At 37.2% G+C, this 18645-nt stretch overlaps 1 protein-coding gene and 1 long non-coding RNA gene across 19 annotated transcripts in view; one reads left to right on the top strand and one right to left on the bottom strand.

The window, feature by feature from the left end:
• Positions 1-18645, bottom strand: part of LOC100651603 (spectrin beta chain, non-erythrocytic 5) — a 57835-nt gene that overhangs the window by 12309 nt on the left and 26881 nt on the right. For all 5 annotated transcript variants that reach the window (XM_012311033.2, XM_012311031.3, XM_003397063.4 and 2 more), the window contains exons 4-7: positions 3470-3695; positions 3094-3371; positions 1384-3004; positions 3-1302 (exon numbers count right to left, since the gene is read on the bottom strand). In XM_012311033.2, the coding sequence (XP_012166423.1) occupies positions 3-1302; positions 1384-3004; positions 3094-3371; positions 3470-3695 (3425 nt within the window). The remainder of the gene's footprint in view (positions 1-2; positions 1303-1383; positions 3005-3093; positions 3372-3469; positions 3696-18645) is intronic.
• On the top strand, positions 4032-9721 carry LOC110119518. 14 transcript variants are annotated; one of them, XR_007224995.1, is made up of 5 exons: positions 4032-4224; positions 4312-5876; positions 6831-6909; positions 7013-9273; positions 9345-9721. It is a non-coding gene; the product is annotated as an uncharacterized LOC110119518 (long non-coding RNA). The 14 variants fall into 14 exon arrangements; XR_007225000.1 differs by having other exon boundaries at positions 4312-4566; positions 4962-9273; XR_007224997.1 differs by having other exon boundaries at positions 4312-4566; positions 4657-9273.

Below are 18645 nucleotides of genomic sequence, written 5' to 3'. Positions count from 1 at the left end.
ACTCGTCTTCTCGGGTTCGTATGTCCTCTCCAAGTTCCATGTGATGTTTCCTAAGTTGTTCAGCTGTAGCAACATCCCTAACAGGTTCTTCAACCTTCATTGTCTCTTGCATATCGGCAGCCCAATTAATTAAATTCTTTGAGCTGTTCATGAAAATCTGTTGACCTACTGCATCTTCCAATCTGGATCTGCGTTCCTTAGCCTTTGTTTGAACTTGATTCCAGAGTTCTTTGATTTCATTTTGTCTGGCATTCACATTGTTCAATTCGTGTGGATAGGAGCTCTTCACGCTATTTGCTAATAAGTTCACTTTTCGTACTTTTTCTTCGACTGGTGCCAACTCCCTTTCCAAGTGTTGATGTCTTCTTTGTAGAGCCTGGACTGTCTTCAGGTCTGGTCCAAGTTCTGCAGTGTCCAATTGAGTAATTTTTTCTAACATCCAATCATGAGCTTCGTCACAAGTTCTATTAAATAATTCCACACTGGAAGCTCCTTCTAGACTCTTTTCTTTCTGTGCCTTTAACCTGTTCAAATGATCCCAAAGTTGATGGATATGCCTCTGCCTAGCCTTGACTTTATCCAACTGACTATGTCCTTGTCTAACGAACTCATCGACTGCAGCATCTATAGCTTCTACTCGTTTGCCTGATGCTGAAAGATCTGTTAGGAACTTTTCGTACTTTCTTCTAGCAGTTTCAACATTATCTCGTGTGTCATCAGCTCTCAACATCTTTTCTTTATCCTTGATCCACTTCTCAAAGTCATCACATTCGCGATAAAAACCATAAAGTCTTATAGCATCCTCTAACAAAGCATGTCGTTTCAATGCCAATTCTTGAAGTTCGCTATAGGTATCATTGATCTTCTTCAGTCGTTTCTCCACACTATCTCCATCAGATGCAGTCTTCCTTTTAATTGGTTTCACCGTTGACTTTATAGACTTCACTCTTCTGACTGGAACTAACTGCTTAACCATTTTCGTTTTCTTCACTCTCTGTGTAACTCTGACCTTCTCTGGTCTTCTAACCTGAACTTGTATCACTTTAGGTTCCAGTTCACGTACATAATTCGCTGGTACGAATCCATCGGTGCCATCTGCTTTTCGTACGCTCCACCAGTCAGGATTTGTTTTATTTAATAAAAACATTACTTCACCCTTTATCATTTGCATTCCTTGGCCACTGAATGGATACAAACTCTTTACTTGGGGTACCAATCTATCTTCAAAAACCGTTCTAGGTTCTAGTCTTTCTACAACTTCGTCCACCCATTCATCTTGAGGAACTAGTCTAATTTCTTTACCTAAAGAAAGAAAGAAACATTTTTGAAATCCATTTCATGGAAGAAGTATTAAAGGAATTTTTACTAAAAACCAAAACTTACTCCATTCTTCTTGTTCCAGTTCTGCAACGGGTTCTGGGTCAGCGGATAATTCAAGAGTAGAAATTCCAGACTTGACAAGCTTTTCAGCCTGCATATTTAGTGATTGTACATCACCTTTGTATGCATTCAGTTCTCCTTCCAAATCCTTGTGTCTTTGTAGAAGCGCTTGAGCGCTAGGTTCGTCAACGCCATAATCTTCAGAGGCCACAAGGGCCATCTTCTCATTCATCCAGGAATCCGCCTCATTTGCATCCGCGTAAAATTGAAAAGCTTCCGCTGCATCATCTAACTGTTTCTTCCTCAGGGCAGCTAACTCTTCTAAGACCTTCCAATGCTCTTGCAACGAATCAATGCGATTTTGAATTTCCAAAGCTGAAGGATGACTGTCAACTATCAGTTTCCGTCCAGCATCACATAATTGTTCAGACTTAGGTCTTCGTACTTTCATTTCATCCTGAAGGGCTTTATGCTTCTGTTGCAATGAAATTACAGCACGCAAATCCTTGGCTGATATTCCAGCTTTGCAAATGCGTTGCTTTTCAATCAACCAGGATTCCTCATCCTCATGATCTTGGAGGAAGTGGAAGAAATTCCTGGCGTCTTCCAAACGAGCCTTGCGTTCCTTACTGTATTCTACTAGATCATCATAAGCTCGGTTCAACATCTCTAACTTTTGTTGTAACAAAGGCACCTCCTTGCTCTGAGGTTGTGCCAAATGCTGAGCTGCTTGCCTACCAAGTCTTCTCTGAGTTTCTCCAAGAGCAGTTACTTGCAACTCTTGCAAACTATGCTTCTGTAATAAATTTTCGACTCCTAAAAGATGTGGACCAACATCTGTACTTTGGAAGTTCAATTGCAGCTCTTGTATGGAGGCCAAAGTTGTATCAATCTCTCGCATGAGACTCATGAGAGAACTCAGGGCAACTAGATTAGATTTGTGATGATCTAGGAGTGCTAGAAGCTCCTTCCATCTCTGGAGAACTTCCTGTTCCCTGACTTGCACTCTTTCTAACCCATGGTAATTTTCTCTCACTAGTTCCTCTGACATATTAGTCAAATCGTGAAAGCGTTCTTCGCGAGCTAAAATATCTGCACTAATAGCTTCGTGTTTCTTCACTGTGGCGTCTACTTGGGCCAAATTGCTACCATATCGTGGGTCGGTCAAAACTTGAATCATTTCTTTCAAGTAACCTTCCCTTAGAACGCTTTTCCTTTCAAATTTGTAATTTAATTGTTCTAGTCTTTCTTGTCTAAGGAGTTCAGTCCTGAGGGCGACTTCTCGGCGATGCTCAGCTCGTTCTAGCTCCACCCAATTTCTTTCAATATCATGTATTAATTGACCTTCTTGAGGCGTAAAAGCAGGCTGGTTCAAGGATTTCAATTGGGTATTAATGTGAAAATACAAAACTTCTATTTCAGATCGTTCCTTGTACTTTGGTGGTTTCTCTACTGTTCTGTATTGCTTGAAAGCTAACAATTCTTTCTGAATGCCTTCTAAGGAATTGGGGAAGTTTCTGTTTTCTAATACTTCTATCTTCATCTTGATCCATTCCAACAAGTCTGTTGTAAGCTTTTCATAGTGAATCTTCATCTTGTCAGCGTCCATCATTTGTCCCACAATCTAAGGAGAATAATATTGATTTTTAAGATTATTTAATAATTAAATCAATGAACTTTAAAAAAAGATGTATAATATAAAAATTCACTTACATTCGCGATTCTTTTGCCGCTCTTGATCTCATTTTTCATCCTGGCAAAGGTGTGATAGTAAGAAGCAACGTACGTGATGATGGATTTTTCATCAGGCCGAGCAGTGTCAACATCCTCCGCGTCCAACAATCGCGGAATTCCAAGTTCCGAGTTGGCCACATCGAAGGCATAATTAAGATTGTCGATATTTTTATTTTGCTGTAATTCTGACCAATCAACTAGGTCTGGTCTATGAGCATGGATAAGGGCATTGAAACCAAGACCGCTTCTCCATGAACCTATAATCAACCATACATTTATGTATACATATATACAAATTGTAAGTTAATTTCGTAATTAATACAGAATCCAAAATAATTGAAACTGTTGCATTTACCAGTGAAATCTTGAATATTAACACCAGGATATCCATTAGTCTTCCTCTGACACCAGAGTAGTAGAGCATCTTTGGCCGATTTCTTTTCACTACTGTCATTTTCTTCGTCTACATCAATCTCAATTTCTTGAATTTGGAATCTCAAGATAATAGTCCAGATTAAACCCAGTATCAACCTTGGATTTCCATCCACTATATCTTCTGCTCCTATACTCTCCAGACGAACCTATAAACCACAAGAAGTTAATTAATATTATAAACAATAATAATAATAGTCCATCAAAATTAAATCTAATACAAGAGCTAAATATGCATAATCTAATAATCATACCCACGATCCTTTCTATAATTTTATTTCAGCTTCCCCTTTCCTAAACTTTATTAAAGCTTCTAATTCTCTGTTCAGGTGAATGCAAACGTATAATATACTCATAGAGAATTTATGAGGAGGGATCGGTGGACTGCTAGCACAATGATAATTCGCATTCCAATGTGCACGTATGCATAAATCTATGTGTACTCTTGCGCGCGCGTGCACGAGTAAGTAAAAGAGCGGAATGCACGCTGGCTATTGGCATCGTGCGTATTGCGTAAACAGTGGGTCTTAATAGACGCCTGTGCACGAGCATCTTGCTATGATAAAACGGCCATGCATTCGCATTGCGTCATGTGAAAAGTAACAACTGCTAGACGGCCTTGGGTACAGCACATTGTGATAATGCACTTATTGAAAATAAAGAAGCCAGATATACAAGGTACTGGGTCATCCACTTCTGGTTGTCATAAACGTTCGAAAGTAGACATGAATAGACGTTAAATTGAATAATCACTGTCACTTTTAGCTTTGACAGTTGAAGAATATTTCTCCTGAAAGCTAACGAGGAAATCGAGTGACATATGCGCCACTTTCCTGGTAAGATAAACATGGAAGAATGTTTAATCTACGTGCCGTTATTTTTGCAGATTGAAGTATCCGCAGGCTTATTGGAGTGTAGAGCACAACGATAATATCGACAAAAGTGTCATGGATACTAATAACCTAACCTAGACAAACTTGTCTAGCTATCTAACATTGAAAATCGATCTCGTTATATCAGGTTATAGATATAATTATATTTGACATATAATTATATTAAAAACATAGCACTTGTTATAATATTTAGCATGTGAAATGAATTTCTACATAGGTTTCCTTTTCCTACTTATGCTGATAAAAATATAAATTTGCACAAGCATTCGCAGTCCAATTATAAACATATATAGGATCTCAGTTGCATTCAGAACAATATAGATTTGCGTAAACATCCGCAGTTTACTGATCGTTATTATAAGATAGGTAGATAGCCATTATAAAATGGTGTAATTTATTTTATAGTATAATTTCTAATTTATTTTATAGGTTTAATAATCACGTAGATAGTGCACGGTATACAACGTTCGTTTATTTGAGTTGTAATCATACAAGTGCATAACAAATATATTGTGCAATCAGGTTGATCTTGTAGAATGAAGTTGTAGCGGTGTTTCAACATCGACTTATGACTTCATTGATTCCTCCGACACGTTCGATGGAACGTTATGAACGACGATCCCGAAGAAACGCTCGTGGGCCAACAAACAACTCGACTACGTTATTATACTTAATCGCGGTGTGCGCCCGAAGCGCGACGTTCTCGCGATTGCTGGAATGCCGTCCGATCACTTGTACCCGGTCTATCAAGGCCGTTGGGAAATGAAAATCGTTTCTTTCTGGTCGACTTATGGAATCCAAAACATGTGGGACATTAAGAATTTACGTGGACGGGGGAAAAGGCATCGATGGTAGGTAAACACGGGTCGGTATAAAAATAGAGTGCATCCTGAAGATGCAACCTGGTCCCACTGCGATATAACAGTTAGCGATAAAATCAAATTGCACAAATGTGCACCAAATCGTACTTGTCGGTGAATTGGGTCGTTCACTTATAGATCGGTCGGTAATTTACCTACGTTCCATAACTGCATAAGCAGTTATTAAATATTTTATTAAATATTGGAAAATTCGCTACTACGCTGTTGAATTCCGGATTGTAGAGAACGAGTATAACTTGTTGTAATCGTTTGAAAACTTTTTTCAGTAAAATGCGATAAAGTCGCACCTTCGTACCTTGAGAGTTTAGGACAAAAATAATCATATTCTACTGTTTTCGCAAATATATAGAAGGTGATCCGTAATTCATGGGTAGAGAGATTCTATGACTTAGAATAAGAGGAAAATCAAGAATAACACAATTACGCTGGTTTTGTTTCTGAGAAAATCGATGACTCCATTTGTACTATGAATACAATACCTGAAGCAGAGTGACCATCCTGTATAGTTGGCAAAATGGTGTGAAAAATACCATAAATGGGAGGAACTAGGACAAAGGTACAGATTTTGAGTGATTAAATTTATGGTTTTGATGATTCGTCGTAGTGAATTACTGTTTATATAAATATAGAAATGAGTGTCGCTGTTGATGACATACTGATGATATCATTGCAGATTGTCTCAACAAGTGGCAATACTTTTTAGTATTTATACTTTATACTGTTTATGGTATACTACTCCAACAATACTCTTTAGTATTTTACTTATTAATATTTACTATGATTATTTCCATATTTCCCGTTCCATTTCATTTCAAAGAAAAGGATGAAAAATAATGAAATAAAGGATAAAATATCATCACTGTCTTTGGTAATGCGAAGGTCTTTAAAGGGGATATTAAGTAAAAGAGCTAAATGGTACCAGAAGACGATTTACCTTCGTGACCACTCTCATTTACATACGGAAGTTATCTATTTCTCTAAGCGCGAGCACCGAACCATTACGTTCCATTTAATTAACAATGTGGCAGACAAGCTTCCACCTCGAAGCGCCTCGTAGATCGATGTTAACCACACGTTAGAATCAATCATCGCGCGTTCACCGGTGAAACGATTAGCTTACGATGAGTAAACAAATGTTTGAACGATGCGCATTACACGGTAGAGCAAATACACTGCTTCCTGTCGCGTAATTTGTAGTCGTGACGCTCGCTTCGTATATGTAACGATAGACGCGATCACTCGATAATAACAGATTCAAGAATATTTGCATAATACCTACCAGAGTATACGTTAACCACTTCGTTGTACCTTTTATCAATTTTGCCATCTAATATATTATGTGAACCTCGCCGCTACAAACTAGTGCGAATGTTCTACAGGATAGATCAGTTAGATAGAAGAGTAACTATTGTAGATGATGTACCATTATCAGTCATGGTTACGATTCCGTCACGTGAAGCGCACAACGTAACAACACAACAATTTTGTAATTTTGTTTATTTTCTTTTAGATCTACGATCAAAACTCGCATGATAATTATTTATCACAGATTTGTGGCAAACTGAAGAGGAGGAAGGCTAAATCTAGAGGTTTGAGTTCTTAAGAAATCAAGATAGCTGCGACTCTCTCTTTTAAAAGTAACTAACTTAGAAGTTATTAATAATTCATTTTCAAATAATGCTCTGCTTTCAGGCCTTCTACATTTTTCTACGTTAAACATGACCAACTCCAGCCACCGTTTCACGTCACGACGTTAGGATACAGTTACCCTTGCTCGCGATACAGATCATTTCACTTAACGCATTTCAACCACTCCTCGAGCGTGCCGCAGCTAGTGATGGGATCTGAAACACTTCAAATCGTATCGCATCTGTATATTCAAATCGCTTCAAACATGATTCGAAGCTTGAAACTCTTGATCATGTAGAAGGTCTTGAATCTTTAAAGTCTTGGCAGTCTTAGAAGTCTTGATCATCATGGAAACCTCGATCGTCTAGGAAGTGTTGAAAATTATGACCATTTTAAAAGCCTTGATCGTATTACAAGTCTCGATCATCTTGTGAAATAAATGTATATATGATAATTTGATCTTTCCAGGCGTTTTATAAACATTTGTTGTAGCTTGCAAAACTGAAACTAACAGCTTCAAAACGATCAAGACTTTCGAGACTTGAAAGTCTCAAACTTATCAAGATTTACAAAAGAGCTTTAAACTTCGAATCATGTTCGAAGCGATCCGAATTTGTCGCCTCATACACAATACAAATTCGAAGCAAATCGAAGTGTTTCCATGTCATCACTAGCCGCAATTCGTACCTAATAACTGGGCAAACACGACAACAAATTGAAGGAGCCAACATCCAAACGCACAGCATGATTTTTGGACGACTATTATCTTCGTGCCTGTATTTCGCTACAATTTCATCGACACGTCCGTTAACCCAGCTACACACATTGACTGTCGAATTTCCAACCAGCCAAATTGCATACGATCACGTTATAAGCGCCCAGAGTATCAGCGTATGGTGTATGAATAATGAATGAGCCTCGGACTGCATAGTAAGACTGAGAATACGGTCTTATACGGTACTGTTACATCCAGCGAAAAGGTGGGGTTGCACAGTTAAAACTCGTGCAACGAGACAGCCGGCCAATAAGCAGGCATAAAGACGACGGCGTTAAATAACCGGTACTCGTCCTATCGGCCGATTGCTTTTTGTTGTAGGCCATGGCACGTCAGCTCGAGGCTCGAGCACCACTCTGTTGACCAGCGAAACGGCTAATGTTCTTGTTTTTTTTTCTTGCCTTCTTTCTGTTTTCATTCTTCTTCTCCTTCGCGTTCTTCTTCTTCTCTTTGTTCCTTTTTGTCTGATTCTTTTATTCTTTGCCGAGTTCGATCGAATCGAGAAAGATCGAAGGGAAGCGTTCGATGGAAACAATTTTTTAACAAAGGACTCGATCGTGTTGCGTTAGAAAAGTATGCTTTGTAATAAGATGAAATTGTAATGTCTAATTTAGACATATTGTACAATATCTATGTTTTAGGTCAGGTTTCTCGATAAGAAGAAAATAGAGTCACTAGTCATTAGGGAATGTACCACGAATCTGCCTCACTAAGTAGCTACATATTCTGAAATAACACAAGCAATTTGCATCACACTGAAGCTAAGAATTTTTGGTGCCATCTTCTAATCAAATGACGAAAAACATACGCATTACCAACTTCAATAGTCTATATAATTGTTTCATTTGATCCGAACAGATGCATTTATTAATCTATACACAGCATAAAATAGAGTTCCCGGTAAGCGCCTGTATGTTCAGGGCTAATTTCGAGGACCACTTGAAGAATTTCGATGCGGTGTTCTCGAGGAAGATTTAGATGTATGAAACATTAACCTACGACAAAAGGGAGCAAGAATAGAACATTAAGAATATGAACCCAGAGGCAGTACACGGATATTCGCAACAAAGCAACGATCTTCTTCGCTGCGATCGTGTTTAGAATCGCTGCCACAATATAGCGAGACGATATGATCCCCCCTTCGAGCAATGTCTTTCTCTTCTTAGTGCGCGGCATGTCAGAAGCTTCACGACTTCGTTGTGTGACAACCGTGTTGTTTCACGGACTGCGAAACACTTATCGAGCCAATAAAGATTCACAAGATTGTCAGTCATATTATTAAAAAAGATTATATACACATAATTACAAATATTCAACTTGCAAATAGGAGAATATTTATTACAATTCGTGTTAAACTCGATTCTATTCGCACTGAAATTTTTTCATCGGCGTATACAGCTGACACAACGTCATTTAAAAGGACATAAACGCCTCCACGGAGTGCGTTTATCCCAAGTCAATAAATTCATGTTCAAGATCGATATCGTGTGCATTTAACGTCTCCCATAAACTATCGAATCTTACACGATGAACTAGTTCCGTTGACCAGGTAACGAGCATTGATCGATTAATTCCATCAGCATTACTTTGCAGCAACTTTACGCATCATTTTCTTGTTAGACAGGTTGCCTCGGCCATCCTGCACGGATATACGTAAAGTCGACGTCCTTAAATGCATCATGCGTCTCGTAATACTCATCCGATTATCCGTTCATTCATTTCGCTTAATTGCCCACACCGTTATCAGACGGGCTTTACGCTGAACGTCTGAGGAACGCTGTATCCTCGGTTGTTTTATAAAAAGACGAGTTTATTCATATACGGATCACGTTATGATAATGTGCGATTAAATTCATATATAGGTAACTATGCTTGCAGAGGCAAGTGAGACTAGTTATGGAATGTGTGAGAGAGGATGTTGAATCACAGGCTGAAGCTATAATTACGTACAAGGATTATGGAGAAAATAGTAAAAAGAATAAATTATAGTAAATACACCACCTTTAATATTTCTTTAAATCTACTTAACTGCAGTACATTTAAATTGGTTATCGGTCTATTATCAGGGACTATCCTAAATCTTTGGAATTAATAAACTGTGTTATTTACACTTCATTTTCCTGAAAACATACGGTGTAATACACGTATGTATATTCCATTGATCTCATATTTTTTAATTTCGTTAACCGTAGTACATTAACATCAGTTACTAAAAAGAAGTCTCCATGTAAAAATTAATGAACAACGTTATTTTCGTCTGAATTTCCTAAAACGATACAAAGCAAAGAAACGAAATTAATACCAGTGTGATAAACATATTACAGTAAACAACAGGGTTCGCAGACTGTGCGAAGCCAATGGAATGGTACTAGGCATTCTTAATGCATTTAACGTGGAATGCAACTCCTACGTTCCCTGCATCGACCGACACCGTGCTACAACCCGCCTGTGAACTCGTTCGTTTCGTCCGACGTTTACTGGCTAAAATGTGACCGCTACAATATAGCGTGCAAAAACGTGCACCGTAACCGGCGATACGATCGTTATTCAATAATTTACAGCTGGGTGGTCTACGTATAAGTCGTGCAAGTCAAGATGAAAATCGATTACCGCTTTTGTAAGAAGCTCGTGTCTGATGAAAAGAGTAGTAGGTAGATCGGGGCAGCAAGAATCACTGACTGCTTATGAAGAAACAAATTGGAATCTCATTGTGTATGCTTGTTCGCGTGTTGACTTTGACGGAAGTGATCCCAACATGCTTTGAAAGCGTTGTATTATAATCTGACTTTAATCAAGATGATCACAAATCTATTGTGACTACTAGATCACAATGTAAGATTATGGACCTGATTACGATGGCTTGCTAATGGCACTCTTCATAGCGTGGTTTTGGATACATTAATCATTCGTGTCACAATAAAATGCAACGAAATCTCAGAGCAACTTGTTATCGAAGATATTGAACAGCGATGATAATTCGAGGCCTCGACTCCACCGAAGCAAACAACAAACAACCATCTGTTCTCTTCTTTTGTTGCTGCGTATTCCAAAACATTTCCTACATGCAGCAACTTACAGAAATATTTTTCCACATTGAAGTAATTGTGATTTTTTCAAGAAACATGGAACAGCAACAAAACAATGTCGTTTTAGCGAAGACGTGGCTTAATTGATCTATGATTCTAAATTTACAGTATGACAAAACATGTATGTAAATAATTACATCCATTCTAAAAACACTATAACTAGTTGAATTCCAAATTCTCATGCGACATTAAAAAGTTGCAAAGAAGATTTAAAGGTAATGTAAAATATTAAAGGAGGATACACGTATCAGGATTTACTATTCTCAATAGCACTCAAAAGTTACAAAGAAGACCTAAGAAGTATGTAAAATGATGTTAGGATATCTAGAGTACAAGTAGAAAAAGACATAAAGAAGAAGATAGGAAAAATGGTCCAGGAAGCCTAATGGCGACAACCGGAGCTCGAATTACGCGGAACGTCCAGTGGTACAGGTTTAACGGTAAAAGCGGATAAGCAACTCATCCGTGGTGCTTGTACGATTCCTTAAACGATGACGAAACATCGAGAATCATTCGTGTTGCACCGCGTGCACTGCACGGTCACGATCAGGAATGTCCTTTCGCGAGCTGACGTTCGCGTGCCTTCGATCCACATTCCGCAGTCCTGCCAAGAATGCGCATCGCCAGTTGTAAACGATGCCGTAGAAAAACCGCTACATGGCCCGACTCAAACAAGGGGGGAAAGAGAGAGGATAGGGAAAAGTCTAGTGGATGAAAATTACTAGCGAATTTGAAACATGTTTGCCCCTTTGATCTCTACACTCTCCGATAGCGTTACCCGATCATGATTATTTTCGCTCGAATGAAGCTAATTCAGCAAGTTTATTTGATTTCTCTTGGAATGTGAAGTTAGGATTCATGATTATAGAGAGATAGTAGAGAGAGTTCTTATGCATGTAATTTTGCGAATAATTCATCTATTTCTGTGAGAGAGGATTTCAGACAAAATATTATTTAGTATTTTTATATTTTTTCTACGTAGTAGCAATTATCTTGAAGAAATTACGAATTACAATTTGGCGAATTGAAGAAGTAAGAAGAGAAGATCGAGGTGCTTCGTTAAAAAAGATTTACAGAGATTCGCCTAGAAATGGTTGTCGTTCGTACCAATCATCGTGAAGATACGAGATCCCATGTAAATAAAGATATTCGTATTATGCTTGATAAAATACGTTCCAAGAAACGGGCGTTTCTTCCTTATCAATTTTAACGACACATACCGCTATAATACTTGAATATGTAGTAAGACCCATGTCACTTTTATATCACAGCATCGAAGCGTCAGTAAATGGATTTTATTACAGGAGGCAGCGCGTGAATACGAAAAATTCGCAATTCCTGCGAGTCGTCAACCCATCAAACGTGAAACTTATCTCCCGAGGAACATAATTAACTCACTTCTTTCTCCCTTTTCTTTGCGGTAAAGATGCAACTTTTGCCATAAAAATATTATATAGATATATATCGTCCGCTTATTTTTATGCAAATGGCTTCATTTTTTAAAGATTTAATTTATCGCTTGATCTTTCTTAAGTAATTAGTATTGCAAATTTAATTATCAATCTCTGGTAACTTAACTGACTGAGTAATAAAGATATGAGTTATTAAGTACACAAGTAATTACCGAGTTAATTTCCACAATTTCTTCCTTTTACGTCGTTTATACAATTAACTCAACAATTATCTACAGTGATCTTTTTGTCCTTCACTTTTTGCACATTCCAATTAATATAAAAAAATAACAAACCACAGGTGCAAACCATGAATGTTATGCGATGTTTTAACCAGAAGTACCTTGTACGGTTATAGAGCACAAGGTTGATCGAGAAGCCTTCAACAATACCCGGAGAATACATCACTACGAAACAAATAAATCAGCTTTCGTAATGATGAACCGACCGAAGAACGCTGTTCCAGTCTCTGACCAGCAATTCCGCAATATTTCGTTCCTGGCCAATGGCAATGCAACCAACTGCAGACGATGCTATCATAGCAAACCTAAGACGATGAAGTTCTTTCTTCTTGAAGAATTCAATACTCTGTTCACGTTAACCACTAGTTTGCAGATTATCATTAAATCACAAACTATACAATATTAAATCTTTTTCTAATCTATGTTCTATTCCTTCAATAAATCTCACGCGCATGAAATAAAATTGCAATAAAAAGGAAAGATAGTAACTGAACAAAAATTTACAACGCTCTTTAGAATAGTTTAAGATCATTTAGCGTTATGTACCTTGCAATAAGCTGAAATTTATCAAGTTACAGAACAGTTCAAAAAATTCAAATTGCCCGAGTGTTTTAGAGATTACGCGCAAGAAACGTAATTCCATTTGCAACGGGATATGAAACAGTATCGAACAACGCGTTGAACAGCTGGCCAACGAGAACCAACCGCGAAGATCAGCAAAGAAGTGGATATCTGTTAGAAGGAGGTTGGGGCCGCGTCCTTTCGGTTTTACGACCGTTTCGCGATGTTGATGGCCCACTGGCCGTTTCTACGAGGCAACTATTCCGACAGAATCGTAAATACAGGGAAACTGCCATAGCGAGGGCGAAATAGGAGTGTACAGTCTGTACAGGTCGTTCTAGAACAGTGACAGTTTATATAAATATTTTTTGACCTCATATATTATGTATTATTGGTTCTTTGTATTGTTTCATTGAAACACCCTGTACAATTGTTGATATAGATACGTACTTTCTAATTAATTTCCAAGATAGTCTGTATATCCTGATCATTTATATCAATGTCTCTTTAATTTTGATTATTCCATTTAAATTTACAATATACTATATGAAGCGCTCTATAGAAATTAAAATTGACTTAACTCCTATATAGACAACCAAAATGCAGAGGTTATCTCAACAAGAGTATAAATAAGAATCTGTGGTTTTGATATTTAAAATTTTTATATAAATTCAAACGTGAAAGTATCCAAAGAATGAAAAACGGTTATCTAATGTTTGTATTAGAAAATAAAAAATTGTTCAAGAAAACATAGGAATGATTGCCCACACTGTGACCATATATCAGTTTTAAGCTTTTCTATAAGTTTCTATAGCTAAATAAGATAATGTGTGCAACACTAAAACAATTTGTAAATCGCTTCACACATGATTGTATAACTCTAACCAAATCTAACCTAAACTTAATTCCAACAGCAACCAAACCAACCTAACTATGTACGTGTTATGTATATACATGACATCACGTATGATACTTGGAATGTCCTATATAACTGGAAGCATCTCAAGATCATTTCAAAACATTTATACAAAATCTAAGCACTTCGATTAATTCTATATATCTATATATCTGTATCACCTTATATATAAGTTTTCATTCGAACACGTGTGGCCAAAATTTTGAAGCGTCCTGTACTGCTTTCTCTGACGGGTGCTAAAAAGAGAAACTTGGGAAATGCATACGAGGTCACCGGCATAAAATCATGGTTAACTTAAAAACCGAATATTTATGAACCTCGTCGGCCATTAATATCGATTGTTTATAGGGCAATACGTACACACGAAAGAACCGTAAGCCATCCACAATTTATCGAACTGTTAATCAACCTAACCTCCATCTTAACTTTTAACAACCACTTAAACACATTTTGTTATACATCTTACATATGCAAGTCATTTTCCTTTGTTAAAGGAAATAAATCGTGCAATTTTTCAGAAGTGTAGCGTGCACCGGATATAGAAGAGAATACCGGAAGAGGACGAGTTCCGATGATAATTGTTCCACCACAGAATCGATCGTGACTCATGACGACATTAAGTCAGGCATCCTACGTAAATCCTGCGTTTCATTATACAATTGTCGGTGACATCACTAATTTATCTTTAAAAAGCACGAATCTTTCTTTCAAGACCGCTATAAATTAGCATTTGACGTAATCTTAAATCATCATTATAAATAAAAGACAAGATATTCACACTCATTGTATCATGTCATTCCATAAATAATGTACTTTACAATTTGGATTTCTACAAGAAAACATTAACTAGCGAAGTAATTTAAAAATTCACAATTATTATAGAAATATGACAAATGATTTTGCCCTGGTAACCATGTTGTCTTTGGGTACCACGAACGATTCTGATTGTTTCTACGACTATTTCTCTACGGTGAAAATAATGAAGCATACAATGGTGAACATGTGCCTTGTCAGCGTTCATTATTAATTTTGCGAAATATGAATTTATTTATCGAACCATAAGCTGTTGTATTTCTCTTGATATATAGAATTACTAATCTCACTAACGAAAAAGAAATTTGGACAAATTTCCAAGATAGCTACTCAATTTTTAACGTTATCTAAATCTGACAACGAGAACTTGAGAGAATAGACAAATGTGTAACGGAGTAACGAATAAAAATCCTCAAAAAGATAAGGGCCGATTATCCTTTGTAACATAATGTCACAGCAGATTGTGATTTTTACAAAATGCAATTCAAGTTGATGAACGATTCTTTTCAATGCCGCAAAGTCCGATATTCTGTTTATTAACTGTATTTTAACGCATTCAGAAGTAATCTTCTTGATCTTCGCACTATGTCCCTGTTCCAATTACTCCCGCGGCATTAACTCAGCTAATAACTGATAACACCAGATCGTTCCAATTAATTGTTTACCGAATTCCTACGTCTATCGTGGTCTCAAAACAAAGATTATCATACGGTCATTCGATATTTTTACGCTGTTAAATATACAAGGTATTCAAAAAAAAAAAACATTCAACATTTGTACAGTACATAAGACACACCATACTGAGCCAAAAAGATTGTTAGTAAACACAGGTCAAAGGCTCGACGGTTTTCGAGATATATACACTTCTTTATGTTAGCATCGTGATTGACTTACTGGCTTCTACGTGCCGCATGCGACGTTTACCTCAGTGTTTATGAACCACGTTCTCAATATCCTCCATTGGACCTTTTATTATGGACGTAACTATTTGAAAAGCAAAGTGCATTCTTCGCTGATAAGTGACCGAAGAATTATGTAACCGAATCCAGCATGCTTGTTGAATAATTCGTCAGAGATCTGGAATTTTTAAGAGAAATCGCGACTTTGTAAGATGAAGATGCCAAGCGTGCATGGAGATGGAAGGAGGACGTATGGAACAGCTTCTATAAATATCGAGAACTCGATAAGTAGCAAAACAATCGTGATACTAATATATAGAAATATTTATATCTCAGAAATGGTTGAGCTTTCGACCTATATGTACTAAGGTTTTCTTACTCAGTACGGTGTATCCTATGTACTACATAAATAATGAATGGTCTCTTTTTAACACTTTGTATAATCTGCGACAAGTCACTCTGATTCTTTGCTCCTTTCACGATAATTGCTGAGAAATGCAAGTCACACGTTCCTCTGGCTGTACTTTCACCGAAACTTTTTACTCGGTCCTTTCAACGAGTCCGCTTTTAATCACGCGTACATGGAAAAATATAAATAAATTCCTCCACTCATCGGTTTCTTGTTGGTTAAATGATGTAACACGCGTGAATCTTGGTAGTTCTTTTGCAAGATGGCGCAACTAATGCGAAATTATGAATAGGCTATGTTACAATATGAAGTAAGGTTAGGAACTTAATTGTACAGGGTGATTCAGTCAATATTTCTACAGTACATTCATATGTTTCTAGACTTGTGATTTTGATTCGATGAATTAACGATTGTTTAGAGGCAGCAGGTTATCAAGTCTGCACTATTTTTCAGATCATAATTTATCAACATTAAGAAAAAATTAGATGTTTATATACTTATGCATTTACAGAAAAGATATGTGGAAAAATGTATAAAATATCCATGTTCTATTTGCTTTTAGATTCGAAAGTCTCGGACGCCAGGAAAATAATAATTTATTTAAATAGCTTACGATTACGATATGAATTTATTTTTATTTGACCAATACCGATCCAATCCAGTTGCTGTATAATCTTCAGGCTGATTTAAATTGGTACGATTTCACCGATCCTAATCATTCATATCGAAAGAAAATAATTTCATTTTCTGAAAAGACATTTTTTCTTCCTGACAAGATGGATACTCCTCATTAAAAAAAAAAAAAAATAATAAAATAAAAATAATCATTTTCAGAGTTCCCAGTTTCAAGAGTTCCGAAACACAAAGCTTCGGGTTTGAGTTTCGCGAATATCCCAAAACCTAAAAATCACATCTCGATCTATCTCTGGTTAAAACGCTATTCCTGATCGACATCATTGAATCACGCGTTTTGTAAGTGAAACATCAGGAAAGAAGTGTCATTGAGTGTTCACAGGCAGCCAGAAGCGTCGGCTGAAGGTGTGGACAGGCTCGTAAGAGCGGTTCTTCGTGGCGGAACAGCGTCTAACGCGAAATGATCAACACACGAGCAACGTATGTGCCGTCTGGTTTCATTTCACATCTGCGGGACTCACGGTCTAGCAAGTTTCGCCTCGGTCGCTGACCCTTACTTCTCTCTTTCTCTCCATGTCTCCCTGTTTCGCTCCTTTGATCCTGCCTCCAGTTCTGTCCTCCTTTCAGAGATCTCCTCCTCTCTCTGTCTTTAATTGTACCCTTCGATTTCGATCCCTTTCGTTTATCCGTCGCGAGATCCTTCTATTCGAATCTCGAATCGATCCTTAACTCATTAATTTAAAGGGTCTGTTGCAATCGAGATACAAACTCACCTTCGAGTAATTTGAGTAAGCCAATAAAAACCAATTGAACATCGATCAAAATGACATCACATTTCGTGGGCGTTATTGATACATAATTAACTAATACTCGTAGTAAACTCCTAATTGGAGAAGATATGAGACGAAGTGCAAACAAAAATTACACTAACGCTCCATTTATCCTAACTTGAGGAGCTCATCAATTCTCCTCGCTACCAATTATTTTTCGTTTACATAATAGGAGCTCGCATTTAGATAAGAGAATTCAACCAACAAAAGTTCTGTTAATCGCTCATTAATTAAAGTTACCAACAAATGAAGTTCCTACTGTATTCCTAACTGAATACTAAACTGCAGATAAAGACTAATTAAAAGAGAAACGTCTAGAATTGGCTTACGTTTTTCAACAAGGCAATATAATTAAGCCTGATGCGTGTATCGACGATTATTATTCACGTTATAGTACCACGCCAGAATAATTTACTTATAATTCTCAATGATAATTGATAGTAGACTACTTGCAAGTAAATAAAAAAAAAAGAACTTCAAGTATCCCAAAAATCAAAAGAATCCAACATTCTAATATCTCAATATTCCAATAATACACTAAATCAATATTCCAGCATTGTAAACTCACCCTAAATAACCTATCTATGACGCGTTGTACAATATATTTTACAACCATTTTAAAAGAAAGGTTATTAGCACTAAAAATCCTAAAATTCCTCCTCTTTCTCAGACCGTACCTACATTACTCCTCCCTTATCCTTGAGATTAGACATTGAGAAATATTACCCTTGTACGTATGGTTATTTCAAGCTGCAAGGGGACTACGGTTTCTCCGAATAGCCCGAGGCTACCTCCCTAATTACTGTCGGCTCCGATTCTTTCGGTCATGGGAACAGCCCCTAGAGCGAGAGCCATCCACGTTTTAGACGCAGTTATCTTGTCAGAGCCTTGGATACATAGTTACAGAATGCTCCAGGAACACTATCCTGCAATCCCGCAGCATAATGTTCTCTACATCCTCCTTATCATCATTTGCATTCTTTCAAACTTCCAAATTCCGTGTCTTTGTTTCTCTTTCTACGATACAATGAAAATGTGTTTTCACAGTATGACTTTTCTACATTGTTCAGCTATATTTTTT

Source organism: Bombus terrestris, chromosome 8 (genome assembly GCF_910591885.1).
Source record: "Bombus terrestris chromosome 8, iyBomTerr1.2, whole genome shotgun sequence".
NCBI classification, from domain to species: Eukaryota; Metazoa; Arthropoda; class Insecta; order Hymenoptera; family Apidae; genus Bombus; species Bombus terrestris.
The sequence above is the reverse complement of the archived record's forward strand: the minus strand, read 5'-3'. Positions and strand labels throughout refer to the sequence as shown.